The 16,136-nt window shown below is 42.1% G+C and overlaps 2 protein-coding genes across 5 annotated transcripts in view; one reads left to right on the top strand and one right to left on the bottom strand.

Moving 5' to 3' along the window:
- The first annotated feature begins 656 nt into the window (after positions 1-656).
- C1ql3 (complement C1q like 3) lies at positions 657-10,266 on the top strand. Its single transcript, XM_028870525.2, has 2 exons — positions 657-2,175; positions 7,946-10,266. The coding sequence occupies exons 1-2, from the start codon at positions 1,588-1,590 to the stop codon at positions 8,123-8,125; spliced, it is 768 nt and encodes a 255-aa protein (XP_028726358.1). The 5' UTR covers positions 657-1,587; the 3' UTR covers positions 8,126-10,266.
- Pter (phosphotriesterase related) overlaps positions 10,110-16,136 on the bottom strand; it is a 65,170-nt gene continuing 59,143 nt past the window's right edge. For 2 of the 4 annotated variants that reach the window (XM_028870520.2, XM_028870523.2), the window contains one exon: positions 10,703-11,491. In XM_028870520.2, the coding sequence (XP_028726353.1) occupies positions 11,281-11,491 (211 nt within the window). In that variant the 3' untranslated portion in view covers positions 10,703-11,280. The other 2 variants (XM_028870521.2, XM_028870524.2) reach the window with 2 other exon arrangements.

Below are 16,136 nucleotides of genomic sequence, written 5' to 3'. Positions count from 1 at the left end.
TATTTCTCCTGCATGTTGCACCTTTAAGCACACGCAACTTCAAGTCCAATGATGGTATCTTCTAAAGGGCAGCTGCAATTGGAAGCCCGTAAGTCAAATGCCCATGTATGCTCTCACCATGGCGTGACACTTGTAAGAAGAACCAGCCCTCCTCCTTTTGGGCGGTGGACAAGTTCATTTAAATCAAGAAATGTCCTTTGGTTTTTAAATACACTTTACTGTTCTCAGGGTAACATCTTCTTTCATTTAGGAGGCTGTGGAAGCAAATGCTAAGGTTAAAAAAAAACCGCACATCTACTGTCTGGAAAATTGGAAAGGGCCCTCCTTATGTTAAAAGTGGCATTTTGAAAAACACCTGAAGCACTGATTGTGGATGAGCCAGGAGAGAAATATTGTCATCAAACCTCCCTCCTTTCAACCTTCACTTCCACCTCCAACAAAGGCTGCTGGCTCTGGGGAAATAGATTTAGGTGTGACCCTTGAGTCCTGAGAGCTGTCGCACAGCTGTCTCCCTCCCCTTGTGTGTCCAGCTAGGGCGCTGCCATCGCCTGGGTTAGACAAGGGAGTATTCAGGATTTCACTGTTCATCCCTTGCAGAGAGGGGAAAAAAAAAAGAGAGGCCGAAAAAAAAAATCCCACATTGTCAGAGTAATGCCAAACTCTGTGTGAGTGGGATGAGCAGAGCAGATGCTGCAGAGAGATGCCAAAGCGGCTCCCCTTCCTCTGTGCCTTGGGTTCCTATAAATTGCTCCGGCGCGCGTTTGTCAGCCTCCTCTTCTCCTGGCAGGTGGTACCCAGGCAGAATTCTGCGTTCAGCCTCTCTCGTTCGGCTCTCGCCGCTGCTGGCTAGCTCCTATCTCCAGCTCTGAGCTTCTCTGAGCGGCTGATCCTGCGAACAGCCGCCGCTCCGCGCATCTCGGGGGGCGCCCGACCCGAGCTCCCACAGTCCACTAAGGGCTTTTAGGGTGCGCTTCTATTAGAGTTGTGGTGACTGCAAAAGAAGAAGAAAAAAGAAAAAAGAAAGAAAAAAGGCAAGGGACGAACCCAGCCAGAGAAAGAAAAGAAGCAAGGCCCAGGAAAAAAAAAAAAAGGCAACTTCAGACGGAAAGTTGGTGCGAACTGGCGCAGTCTGCAAAAAAGGAAAAGTCGATCGCCGGCAGCAGCAGCATAAAAGTGTGAGCCGCCCGGCGAGCGCAGGAGGCAGCGGCTGGCTCTGCCCTCCGGGTGGCCGCGCAGGCACCCGCGGCAGCCACAGGTGCGAAGGGGCTGGCTGGAGGCGAGAGGGCGCCCTGAGCACCCCTCCCCCAGCCCCCACCCCCCGCTCGGGACTTCAGATCAAGTCACTTGGCGCCCCAGCTCCCTCCCCAGCCGCAGCCTCAGCGGGGGGAGCAGGAGCCGGAGAAGAACGACCGGCGCGCGCCCGCCCAGGGGAGTTGGGGTTCGAAGGGGGATTGTTTTCGGCTCTGAGGAGGTCCCCGCCCAACCTTCAAAATTTTGTCCAAAAGCAGACAAGAGGATCGGCCCGCGCTGAGCCGGCTCGTGGGCAGCAGGAGGCGCCTGATCGCCGCCGGGGCGCTGGGGGTGGTGATGGTGCTTCTGCTGGTCATCCTCATCCCGGTGCTGGTGAGCTCGGCCGGCACGTCGGCGCACTACGAGATGCTGGGCACCTGCCGTATGGTCTGCGACCCCTACGGGGGCACCAAGGCTCCCAGCACCGCCGCCACTCCGGACCGCGGCCTCATGCAGTCCCTCCCCACCTTTATCCAGGGTCCCAAAGGCGAGGCCGGCAGGCCGGGGAAGGCAGGCCCGCGTGGGCCCCCCGGAGAGCCCGGACCACCGGGCCCCGTGGGGCCCCCGGGCGAGAAGGGCGAACCTGGCCGCCAAGGCCTGCCGGGCCCGCCTGGGGCGCCTGGCCTGAATGCGGCCGGGGCCATCAGCGCGGCCACCTACAGCACGGTGCCCAAGATCGCCTTCTACGCTGGCCTCAAACGGCAGCATGAAGGCTATGAGGTGCTCAAGTTCGACGACGTGGTCACCAACCTCGGAAACCACTATGATCCCACTACGGGCAAGTTCACCTGCTCCATCCCGGGTATCTACTTCTTCACCTACCACGTCCTGATGCGCGGAGGGGATGGCACCAGCATGTGGGCTGATCTCTGCAAAAACAACCAGGTGAGCGCGAGCAGGCAGTGGGGAGGGCGGGGAGCGAGTGCGGGAAGGTGCAAGCAAGAGGGAGGAGACCCCGGAAATGGGGGTGGGAGGCCGCGAAGGAAGGGCGCGGCAACCCGGCTCCTGGGAGCGAGGGCGAGGGGGACTCTGAGACATGCTGGAGAGGTGGGGGTCATACGCGGAGGAGCCAGGCGAGGGTGCTTCTAGAGTGTCAGATTGGTGCTTGGCGCGCGCATTTGTGAGCCCGACCCTCGAGGGGGTGAGAAACGGGGAGTTTGGCCCCGGGACAGCTCGTGTACTAGGGGAGTCCTGGAGCTGTGCAAAATTCCTGGCGGGTGAGATCTTCAACAGCTTAGGGACCTTTACAGCGTTTCCCGAGAACGTAGAAGGCTTCCGGAGCCCGAAATGGGCGTGTCAGGGCTCCAGACTCGGGGGAGATAGACCAGGAACCCCAGGGTGAAAGGAGGACCTCCAAGAGTGAGTCTCAGGCAGGACCATCTCCGACTCAGACAGGACTCTGGCGCGCGCGTAACCGCATGGTCCTCGAGAGGTCTTAAGGCAGTGAAACTCAGAGTCACTTTACACTCCGACTAGTTTCCAAAGGAAAGACTGCCGGGAAAAGGAAAAGTTGGGTTTACGCTGTAGAAGTACAGCAGCTCGCACCCAAAACACGGGAACCTCCACTCCACTGTTTGGAGTAGAAAAAATACACGAGGACGTGGTTGGGAAGGTAGCCGGTCAGGGCTCAACAATTTCATCACCGGGAAGCCCCAGGGCACCCTGGTAGAGGCTCTATAAGCCTAGCCTACTTGTTCACAGCCACCTTGCCTTGGTTGTAAAGTAGCCTCAGATGAGTCCCAGCCGGTACCTGCTATTCAGAGCTGGTGGGTGGTGCCACAGAGGCCACTGGTCTGCAGTGTCCGCCAAGGATACTCTGCCTTTGCCAGAGTCAAGAGCAAGTCAATGCAAAACCGAAGCATTTTTTTTTTTTTTATCTTTTAGCCACAGGAGGAAAACACATTTCTACCTAAAAGTGTAATCGCCTTTGCACACTCCAAGTCGCTGGCACCAGGTAGAGGTCTTGGAGCTTGCAAGCCTGCTGTGCGAGCTGAGTTTCAGAGCCCTAAACTTTGCTTACTGACTGACAGGAAGAAAGACCCGGAGACCCTGTCATGGCCCTCCAGATGCTTCATTTCAGGCAGTAATTTTGACTTAACAAGGGCTGGTGTGCTGCAGGTCTTTGGTCTCCTGGAAATTCAGATGTTAGCTAAATCCCAATTTTCCACTGAGCACCTTTAAGGCTGTTTTGTTTTGTTTGTTTTTTCTTTGTTTTCCTCAAAACCCAATTTAGTGTCAGAATTTTCTCAAAGGTAAAAGATGCAGGTCCTAAATGTATGATACACTTTTTACAAGTCCCTCTTTCCTGCAAATCCCTTAAGGAACCCCCACGATACTAGGAACAACAACAAAAAAGGAAACATGGCCACCAGGAGGCACTGACAGGGTTGTTCATTACAGTTATTATTCATGAAAATAACACTAAGGTAATAAAATTTGTTCCCCGAATAGTGGGCTAGGTAGTTGCAGGTATGTGGCTACAAAGGGCATGACTCACTATACCAAAATAGAGGCATTGTGTCTGGCTGACCAAATGGCTTACAAATGCCAGCCCCCCCCCCATCCCCTCCAGCAGCCAGCCATGGGGCATTTGTTTTTTTTTTATTTATAAATCGACTCTGTCTGACTCAAAAGTTGGGTCTGTAAAACACTACTATACTGGTGAGATATTTCTAGAGGCACCCATTAAAAATGTTCTATTATTGTCAACAAATATAGAAATGGTATTTTTTTTTTAAATATCTGAAGACTGCAAATGCAGGAATCCCTAGGAAGCAGCACAATGGAGTTAGTTCAGATGTTGGTGGTTAGAGGGTAGAACCTGACATATACCCACTAGTCAAAAGAAAGCATTCTGTTTAGAATACAAATTCTAAAATGAAAACATCCATGCGTTTTGTTTTTTAAACCACTTCATTGGTGCATGAGCTCCTCTCTGTACCGCTTGAGTGATACAGATTCTGTGGGGATCAGGAAAGCAAGTGGGTAAAAGACCTCTGATGCTCCTCACTGGCTGCTTATCAAGTTCCTGCTTCTTCAAAAAGTGGGTAGCAGGTAATTCAAAAAAAAAAATATATGAATAGTGGTAAACAACATCCTTCTGAATTCAGTGTGGGCTGTTTTAGAGAAAAGGTTATTGCAATATTATGGCTAAGGAGTTTTGTCTTTAGAATAAAACTCTTTCGTAAAGTCTGGCTGCAGCCAGGGCCAGGTGGGAAATCTTGTAAAATCTCTTTTTTATTAATTTTAAATAAATATTTTATCCTTGATTTTCAATTATAGTCTGTGTGGTTGTTTCTTAGAATGACAGTTCCCCCTCTGAGCTGACCTAATTTGTTTTCATAAAAACAGAAACTCAGAGATCCATGTCAGAGTGGTGTTCTAGGGATTAAGTGGATTTGAAGAAGCACAGACTTGAAACACCAAGGGAAGAATGCAGTTCTTCAGTGTAGGAGGGGGCAATGGCTGGGTCATAACCATAGGAGGGCCATCTTATTTATGCTTTGTGTTGAATGTAGGGTCACAGATGGGAACATCAAAGGTCAATACATTAACCTGATGTACCACTTAACCTTTTGGTTATGGTTCCACGGGAGTACAATGAAAATGAAATTACCAGAACATCAGAGCAATTAATTAAATTGGTAAATGTTACAGTAAATATTTTGTATAATGATAATCACTCAATAATAAGACAATGCTAAAACTATACAGCCTATTATATTCTCACAAGCCTATCATTCCCTATAAAAGACCATGGTTTTCATATTCCCCATGAAATCATTAGCCTACACTTAATCGTATCAGTTGTTGAGAGGCCATCATATTGCATATTAAAGGTTAAAAAAATGGAGCTTAAATAGCTTTATATAGATACAGGAAGAATTTCCAATGCTTGCATACTTGTAGTTAAAAACCTGGAAAAAAAATAGTTTCTGAGTATAGTTACTATAATGTCATTCCTGTAAGCCACCATAATAAAAACTAAATTGCCAGAACATTAGTCATATAAAATAATTAGAGATAAGCCTTTCACTTACAAGAATTTATTAGTTATGGTAACAATGGACGTGAACTACATTGGAAAGAGTGAATACTGTGTGCTTTTATATTCATTTGTCAGGAAGAGTGATGATGTGCCATGCTAAATTAGTCCTCTCTTGAGAAGCAGAGAAATACATACTAAAGATAAAGCAGGAACTATGTAGTTAACATACTAAGAAAAAGATATTAAAGAGAATTTAGGAAGAAATAGGTATATCGGGCTGAGAAAAGGATGCATTATACTCCCAGACAAAATGCTGAAATAGGTGCACATTTAGGAATCTGAAAATAGCCTTCAGGGTGAACACATTACCTTCCTCAATAGTTTGATGGCTTCGAGGAAGAATTGCCGAAGTCAGTGGGATACATATCAGAGCTTGAAATTCCAAGTCCCATTATACTCTCAGAGTGTGATGGGTGGGCAGTCAGACTGACATCATGGACACTGGCAGATAGTGGGTATTTAATTGAAAAAGCCCTTTAATGCTGCATAGGTTAAAATCTTAGGGAACTGCTCTTTATTATAAAGCCACCATACTGGCTTTTTCCAACAAAGGAAATAAAATGCTCTAAGGATAACCCTCTAGTGTGTGGAATCACACTAATGCATTAGCAGGTTTCTGTGGTTTTACCTATTGAATTAAAAATGGTAACATTTACTTGGTTTTGTGGCTATATTCTATAGAATAAAAACTGCATTCTCTATGTATTTTTTTTTAAAGAATACAGTCTCTAAATCAAAGATTTCAGTGAGTCCTGGCTCCTAAAGGTTTCATGTAGAAAACAATGATGATGGACAACATTCATAGGACATATACTAAATATCCAAAATGCTGAATAAACTGTATTCTCATTAATAATAGCTGAGAAGTATATTAGTCTGATGATTAATTAACATATTACTAATGTAGATAATTACTAGTTTGTATTTTAATTTTTCACATCATTAAAAGTCCACATGTTCTAAAAGTCAAGCCATAATGATGATTTCTCAGTGTGTAGATTTTCTTCACTGGGAATTAATAACTAGATGAAATAAATGAACCAAAGCCTTCAGCTTCTACAAACTGAAGATTAATTCCTGGGAAATATTATGAAGTCCAAATGCATTGTTATGTAATGGTTAAAATGAATCACCTTACTAGTGGTGCACAAGTTTGAGTCAAGGCTTTTGAGTATAATCATGCAGCATATATTGGTTTCATTATATTAATGCCAGTTAGCATAGTGTTAAGCAATTCTAAATCCTTTAAGCTCTTCTCTCCTTTTGCTATATGATACTCAGAAAAAAAAAATGTTAAAATACTACTCAAATTACTTTCCAAGTTCAGTGGTGTCCAAGAGCCTTCTCCTTTTATGGCATTTCAGCATTAATGTGAGAACATATCTTCCCATGAAAATTTAATTTGAAAACCCATCAGTTAGATTTTGAAAGACATGCATGGAAATTCTTGACTTATGTCTCATTTTTCTCATTTTGCCAAGTGATAAAACCTAGCATATTATACCCCAAGTCATACATTATTACATAGTGCAGGTTTACAAAAACCACTAAATCACTTGCTATGTTATTCAGGGAAACACCATTATAGTGGAACGGAAACAAGCCACAGAGTAGAAGATGTGTTACCGAAATAAATCACACACAAGCCTGCCTTTTGAAAGAATTTTTCCATGGCAGAATCAAAATATGTCTAAATGAATCTGAAGGAGAGAGTGTGACAGAATGTCCATATGACACGATATGATAGGCAATTTGACTGTTTGCAAATGTTGATCAACTCTCTAATGAGACTAAAGGCAGAACATAAGCAGATTATAGTCAACTCCCATCCTCAAAGTCAGACACATTTACAGTCACACAGATAGGAAAAGCTATGCAACAATACAATGCAGAAATCCTAGAGAACCGAGCAATCTCAGGTCACAAATCCAATCCCTTCTAAAAACTTTTGGATCTGGTGAGATTAAATTTTTGATTTAAAGGAACATATAATTAAATGACAAAAAGGCACAAAAAAAGTAAAGAAGTTTGGAAATGTGAGAAACATCAACAAAGATGTTTAAATGAGTTAAGCTTTTTCTGAAGAAGCCTGGTTTCAGGGGGGTGGGGAGCTTTGCTTGTATCAGATTTTCAAAGCTCTAAACCAAAAAGCTTCCCCCTTCTATATAGAAACAGGGTGGTATTTCCCTAGGTCTTTTGCCACTTGAGATATCAGTTCTCCAATAATTATGATGAGCCATTGAAATACACGGTTGGAATGCTGCTATTTGGCTTAAATCAAAATGCAAAACAATACTGCCATTTCCATTTCAAAAAGTGACTGAAAGTGGAGATTCAAGGAATTAGAAAAAGCAGTAATCGAAGAGGGAAATTGGATTGGCATGCTTTATTTACAAGGATAGAAAAGATTGCTGCAATGTCCCTTATTAAAGCAATATCTTCTCTTTTCTAGTAACACAGTTGAAGTTGTTACAGACATTCCTCCTAAAGATGTGGGACCAACGGCAACATCACTGTGCTACATTCCAGGCTATGGAATGTATTATGCAAAAGGGGCAACTTGAGGCTTCTCTACTACAAGCTCTAATTCTTGTCTGTTTCACATAGGTGCGTGCTAGTGCAATTGCCCAAGACGCTGATCAGAATTACGACTATGCCAGTAACAGTGTGGTCCTTCACCTGGAACCAGGAGATGAAGTCTATATCAAATTAGATGGTGGGAAAGCCCATGGAGGAAACAACAACAAATACAGCACGTTTTCTGGATTTATTATTTATGCTGACTGATAATGCAGAAACTGAGCTTGCTATTCTGAGTTTGAACGCTGGATTCGTGTGGCTAACGTCAGTGAATCAAGGATCCTGGGGATGCCGATTGTAGTGCATCTCGGTTGTGTAAATGTGGGGAGATCAAATGCTACCTGACTCACATCTGTATCACTCAGACACATTATGTAAAAAAGTAATTTAACGCAAGATAAGCAGATGTGTGATCTACTACCGCCAAAGCAAATACTCCTTATTGTTAGTGTCCATGTGAATGAAGTCCTATATAGACCACAAATTTTTATAGAAAAATCTAAGACACTGAATTATTTCTTCGATATCAATGATACTTTGGTGTACCGTGATCTTGCTGCTTTTATCCATGTGTCAGCTTTGGTTCTTGTGAGTTCACCTGCTTAATAAGATACTTGGAGTCTATTTGTAGTGTGGGGAGGAGTCATTTTACCCTGCAGGAGAAGGTCTAATTGAAGTAATGCTGCTTGTCCCCAAAGATATTGTTTGCCTTGTACTCTTGTTAACTTTAGAGCTAGACCTGGGAATGATTCAACTTCAAGCCTTAACCTGGAATTTTCTGGATTTGTGGGAATTCCCAAGCCTGTGATCATTTTCACATTTTTTTTTCATGTGAATTTTCTTTTCTCTCTTTTCTGGTGATAGTCTTAAGAAAATAGAGATTGAAATTGTATCATAGGATTACCCTCTAAGTGTGAAAATGTGTAATTATGTATGGTATTTAGAACCCCCCTGTGTGTCCATTTCGTCAATAGAATACATTTAGACTCACTTGAACAGTCAGAGAAATTTATTCTTTGGTATGAAGTCAGATGGAGGCTTTTGCCTTCTTTGGAACAAAAGATTGTTCACAACCTAAGGCACAAAGGTTTAATTTGAGCTACTGCATGCGTCATCAAGGGGACAGTATGTAAGGCCTTCAAACAGTTACCGCAAATCCATGGCCTGAGCTTATTTCAAACTTAACAGTTTCACATAGAACCAATATGAAAACAAAGTGTATATATTTTATATAAATATCTGCCACACACTTATTTATATACATATATGTTAGATGAAATATTATATATACATGGCTTCAGTCCACTAGGCACGGTGGCTGTACAGCTCAAAAAAGTAATTTAAAAAGTATCTATGTATCACACAGAACCATGCACAAATTATTTGACTTATTTTAGATTGAAATATATTTTAGATGATACAAATATGTAGAGTAGCAAAACAATAAAAGTGACTTCTCTTTAAGAGTTATCCAGGCAATGAAATCACAGTAGATTCAAGTGCCCCACATCACACATGTGTGAGTTAGTTGATCCCATGGTTACTGTATTCCATATGCAGTCGATATTTTAACTGCATTCTCTGGCAGACCATTAACAAGGGACTTCAGGAAGCAAGCAGAGCTCCTTCACAACGTCTATGACATACACATTTGAGTAGTCAATTCTTTCTTTTCTTTCTGGCAGATTGAAGCTGACAGTATAGTGCAGACCCATTCTCTCTAGTTAAAACACACTGCCAAGAGCTAGCTCTTTAATCTAAGGGAAAGATCAAAATGCATGAGAATACTTCCTACCAACACACAACTTCCCCTCTTACAATGGAAAATCTGTTCCCCTTTCAGTTGCCTTTAAACACTCTTTGACAAGTAGGTTTCAAAACCAGAGATTTAAAAATCTGCTTGCTTTATTGGTGAAGGACATTTGCATTTTCCCCTTTAAAGGAATTGGGCTGTTCCCCTGGCTCATTTTACTTCGGTACTTTTTGTTCTAATACACAGAGAGCTTGATCAGCTATGATCAACGGAAATAGCTTTAGTTTAGCAAAACTCGATCCAAGAGTTACGCATGGTGTTCCCATCTAAGGGTGGTGTTTGCTGTGTTTAAATGCCTTTGGTCTGAGTAACTGTCATGATTTATATGATAAAAAACACTTAGATCACTCATAAAGAGTAGTGACTAATTCGATTTGACCCTTCTAATATGTAAGGTAACTCACAAATGAATTGCCACTGTTTTAATTTCTATTTAACGGCATATATTTATCAAAGATGGATTGGCGGCAAGGGATTAGAGATTTGTCTTAGGTATCAAATCACATAGTGAGGATTCAAGGGATTAACTTATAAACAACAGTGTACATCAGTTAAGCGTTTTAACTAATATTTTTGAAAAGGCTTTATTAGCAAAGAACTTCATGGCTGGATCTCTTCTAAAGAGTAGTATTTACAAACAGACTGTCATTTCCAATAGACCTGACCTTTTCTTGGATAAATAAGCATTATTTTCTCTGTTTAGGCCTGAGGAAAAAAAAAATAAAAGGTAAATGAAATAAAGGGACTATATATAAGGCAAGCATTTCTCTTTTTCTTTGCATTATAACTTATGAATTAATTAAATTGTGGCCTTTGTTATTATAACTGTAATGATTCATTAAACTATATTATGTAATATATTTTTACTTTTATGATTTCATTTTTATAATTCACTATTATTATGTGTTCTTAGATAGACTTTGCAAAACACAACATAATTAACAGCAAAAATGGAGACCAGGAAGCCAAAGTCAGCAAAACTGATTTATTATAAGTTTACAGATATAGATGGAAAACACAGTTCACCTTCCAAAATATTTTTATTATTGTGAATTGGTAATTTTATTGCAGTCTCCTTTGGGGAAAAAATGTCTCAAAATGTAACTTCCCTTGTTGCAAAAGTGATTTTAAAATGCCATATTATTCATTAAGCATTAATTAAAGAACAGCAGGATAATTAGCAGGATCATCAATATTACAAGAAACATTAGATTGCTCCAGAAGGGGGCAACTTAACTAGAGACACTTTCATTTTTCTCAAGTAGTGTAGATGGTAGAGTCAGGGGAAAAAACGACTCTTGGGAGATACAGCTTTAAATTACTGTTTGGGGACATGCTCTTTTTTTTTTTTTTTTTTAAGGTAAAACAATAGGACTTACTTGAGCCCAGTAGCCCCCAATTAGAGATTTCCCTGTGATAGTTTCTTATAGGAGGAAAGTGATCAGTCATTGGCCCTGTGTAGCTTGGATTAAAGTCTCAGATAGATTTGAAGTCACTGAATATTCTCTACAAATTTTATCCTCGAGGTCTGTGTTCATCAACAGCCATCCTACTTAAATGTTAGCCATTGTCTAGGGTTTTCTATGAGGATCTTATCAATTGCTCTCTCAGCGATTCCTCTAAGAAGCATCTTAGGAACAATGTTGGTGAGAATATGCGAGTAGCCGTGACCTCCATACTTCATCAATCGGTGCTTCGTGTGTATGTCATGTGCCATGAGAATCCGATTCTCATAGCCCTCATCCACCAGGAAGCGGACCCTGTGAAGAAAACGTTAACTCATTACAGGCCACCAGCCTCACCTTTTAGATGTTACCTTTCACTCCTGAACATACTGTGCTTGTAAAGATTCTGCATCTCGCTGTGGCATATGTACCAGGAGATTCTAAACGCACACTGTGGTGAGGATGCAGGTGTTACTGCACGCTCATCTGAATGAGATCCTTATTCTGCACACACAGACATTTCTAACCAGTGATATTTCTGACAGTGCCTGGCAATGCTTCACTAAAGAGAGCTTACAGTGGTTAGGCCATCTGAATGAATGGCCACAATAGCAGTTCACTGAATAATTTTATATTTGGCTCTCCTCTCTAAAATGCTTGTCTAAGACTCAATTTTGAAATACCATTCTCTCTCTTTCTTTAAAGTTAGTGGGTGTTTGTGATTAAAATATAGAAACAAAAGGATTCTTCATATGAATAAAATACTTAGAGTAAAATAAGCTGATTTTTCAAGTGCAAGGTCCATGCTATGTGGTTATACAGTCAATGAAGATGGGTTGGCCAAGTTCTCTGTATCCGAGCCATCTGTTCCTCTGAAGTCTATAGGAATTTTGACTTAGTAGTAGTCTCTGAGCAGCAGATGAAACTGACCAAAAGTTTTTAGTATATCTTCCTTGTCAACAAGGCTGCTAACATAGCAAGCTGTTCCTTTAAATCCATAGTCAGTTGACTAAAAGACAGCTTCCTGGCTGTAAAAAAAAAAAAAAATGTAATCCTCTTTGCCTAGTTAAGAGCTGTAATCTGCAGCATGCGTCAGCCCCTGACAGCCACCATCTGTGTGTGTCTGCACTCTGGACACTGTCTGTCCCTGACCACCATGGGCCATTGATGACAGAGGTGCAACTTGCAAACAATGGCTTTCCTTTGGGCTTCTTGTACAGTCTTGTAAGTATCAAGAGTACCAATGGATGGAGGTGGATGGATCACGCTCTTGGAAAAGTCTTCTTTTGTTTTAGTAGATAGATAGGAGCATTTCTTGGTATTCTCAGGCATGAGTCCTATTTAATAATTACTGTGGTAGTCGTGGGATACTGCACACAAAAATCCAAGGCACAAAAGCCTGCCCTCTGAGGACCTTTAAAATAAGTTACAATTGAATACTAGACCTATCTGAAGGCCAAAGGAATGTTAAGTGCCACAGAAAAGAGCCAATCTGGGTGCTGGGTAAAGAAGCCAGCATTTAGCAGGCACACATGGACACCACGCCTGTCTTACAGTGGCATGGCACCTGGAACCTCATTTATGTCACTAAGGTTATTTGCCTTGTTAAAATTGGCCCTGAAGTCCTGATCTGCAGTTATTTTTTGAAGAAACTGTAGTCCAGGGTGGTTAGCTAAGAGAGTTATATGATCATTTACCATACAAAGGGAAAAGTTTGAATACATGTGCAGTGCTGAGCCTGAGGAGGACGACACTGATCAGAAGGGAATGTCACAGTAAGGGGGGCTTTTGGGGTGCTCTTGCTGCCTGACTGATTTTTCTGAGCAGTTCTCAGGTTTTGCCTATTTCCTTACTCTCTGAGAACTATATTTCCTGTTGCAGATGTAGCTCAGAAAAGCAGGCAGAGCTTAGGCCTAGCGTGTCACGGGCTCTGGGCTCAACCTCTAGCACTGTCTAAAAAGGTGCAGTGGAGGCACACAGGTCTGTAATGTAATCCCACCTAGAGGTTGAAGCTGGAGAAGCTGGAGCGGGACTTCAGGTTTACCTTTGGCTTCGGACCACTCCAGGGTCGCCCACCTGGGCTATTTCAGAGTTTTGTTTTGTTTTCCCCAAAACATCAAAAGAAAAGCTGGGCCATTCCTCTTCAAGCTGAGGCTGTAGCTCAGTGGTAGAGTGGTATTTCTCTGAGAATTTTGATGTGTCATTACTCCAATGACCTATATACAGAAAAATTCCTATAATATACCTGTATCCCACCTGGAAACACAAAGTTCTTCAACTGGGAAGTCGCAGGAGAGAATATGATGGACTAAATGCTTGTAATTAAAAATGAGACCCCTACAAAATTGTAATACCACTCCAGAAAAGGAGACTTGGAATCATTCTCTCCCTATTTTGGCTAAACTATGAATAAATTCATTTTCAGAGTAGGAGGGGACACTTAGAAATCACAGTGAAGTCAAGGCTCCAGAGTTGTGTTATCTCTTGAGCATGATCATATTCTGGTTCCAGAAACACAATCCTATGCTGACCAGGATTGGAATGTGCCTTGACATGCCTACTTGGAGAGTTCATCTCTGATGGTATGGCACCATGAAGAAGAACAGGAGTTACAGAGAGGCTGCCAGAAGGGAGGAACCACTACAGACAAGAAGACAAAAAATCACAGTAATTATAGCAATACAAATGAGTCCATGTTTTGCAAACAAATATTAGAGAGAGACTACAAAGTGTGAAAAGGCAGAGATATAATAAGATTTGAGAAACGGAGCAGAAGATTGAAAACAGGTGTTATAGACACAGAATTTCTGGTTCTGAGAACCAGAGGTAGGCAGAAGCGTGTGTCTTCATGCCTGCACTGGGGGAACTGCAGATTCCCATGGCTGAGAAAAGGCTGTCATGAATGATGTAAAGCAAGTGCTCAGCACATGGGGACAGTGGGAGTCGGGAATGCATACAACCCCAGAGGTCATTCAGTTATTATCACTAGATGAGCGGATGAACAAATGCATGATATTGATTTAAGGACAAATAAGCAAGAAATATATAAGCATACATACAGCATATAGAGATATTTTTCACAATCACACATATACACATTATTCAATGTTTAATACATAAAGAATGCTTACATTGGCACAAGAGATAATCAAAATCACTTGTTTTTGTTCTTGAATTAATTAGAGCCCAAAGTAGTTAAGAAGGGTTAATTGGGAAGCCATCAGCCATTTTTCCATTATCATATTCCACCGTTACCACTCCTCCCCTCCTGTTCCAGAAGGCCTGGGAACCTCACCGAAGGCACAGGGATGCAAAGACACACCCCACTGGCCAAAGAGCTTTAGGAAGAAGAAACAGATCCAGAGTGGAAACTTCTCATTCCAAACTGAATTTAAAATATATTGAAGACATTCATCATGAAAGTTATTGAAGACCTACTCGAAAAAGAAGTGTGTGTGTGTGTGTGTGTGTGTGTGTGTGTGTGTGTGTGTGTGTGTGTTTAGGCACACCATATGCATGCAGGTGCCTGTGGAGTCCAAAAGAGGGCATCAGATCCCTTGGAACTATAGTGATAGGTGGTTGTAAGGCCCTGAAATGGGTGCTGGGACCCAAACTCCAGCCCTCTCCAACAGAAGTACTGTTAACTGCTGGGCCATCTCTTTAGCTCCATCTTTTGTTTTGTCTTATCTTGAGATAATGAAAGGTGATAACTTACTATAGCACATTATTTTAAAATCCAAGTCTGTGGACAAAGAAGCTTTACCTCTGAGTATGGCACAAACTGATACAGCTTTAAAGAAACCTGTTTGTCCATATTAATGGTGTTCCTGACCAGAAAAATTAAAATCACCAAACAAAATAAATGATAAGAACCAATAGAGTCTGGAGAGATGTCTCAGAAGGTTAAGCACTTGCTATCAGAGTGAAGATCAGAATTCAGATCTTCAACTCCCACATAAAAAAAGGTGGGCAGATATGATGGCCCAGTTGTAATGCCAGACTTGGAAGGGGGAGTCATGGGATCCATGGACCACACTGGCTAGGTAGATAAGCTGACTCAGCAAACTTTGGGATCAGCAAGAGACCTGCTTCAGTACATACGGTGGAGAGCTATGAGGAAAACACTCATCATTAACCTCTGACCTTCACATACTCTTTCATGTGCACCCTTTGCCTCAAAGACGCATGCATACTACACAGGCATACACAAAAGGAACACAATGAGGCAATGAATTTGTGTGCCAAAGAACTAGTTCAAGGATCAAAACCAAAAAGACGGCTTCATTGGTCAGGGAGGAGGAAGTACTTTACTCGTGTGGAACAGTCTTCATTTCACACAACTAATGCAAAAGGTATCAGCTAGCTCTCTCTACCTAATGGCACCGGAACGAAAGCATATTTCACAGTTACTGGGTCACTATAGACAAATGCAGTACATTTAGCCTAGGAAAGCACAGAGATAGAAAGGTCACCTTCCTGAGGGAGCAACCAGTTTGTTGAACATGAGCTTGGGATAGTCCTACTGTATGCATGGTCAACTATTGATACCTGTCTCACTTTTGGACATTATTTCTCAGTTATTGTTTGCACACTCCTATTTCAACAGTTTTCTACTGAAAACCTATACTTTGGTCCTTGTTACCACAGGACCTCTCTCTCTGAAATCTTAATCTTCAGTTTCCCATGCTGGTTATTCATCGTCTTTGGTCTGTTTCCACTCACCCTGCTCAGTTACTGTATATACTCACCCACTTCTTTAAAGTCTCTAGATTCAATGTCCTGTTATGTTATTTCTAAATCTGTACACATTTTTTCATGTACTTACCTCCACCCGTCATTTCAACCCTTCCTCTGTTCCCCTGGCTATCAACTGCATCTTTCTGATAAAAATCCCAATCCTATGGGGTTTTAAACAAAATTTCTTTATGTGTGCACACTTAGTGCTTCTACCCACAATGCT

The sequence above is a fragment of the Peromyscus leucopus genome, chromosome 5 (assembly GCF_004664715.2).
Source record: "Peromyscus leucopus breed LL Stock chromosome 5, UCI_PerLeu_2.1, whole genome shotgun sequence".
In the NCBI taxonomy this organism is placed as follows: domain Eukaryota; kingdom Metazoa; phylum Chordata; class Mammalia; order Rodentia; family Cricetidae; genus Peromyscus; species Peromyscus leucopus.
This window is presented reverse-complemented; position numbering and strand designations above follow the sequence as displayed.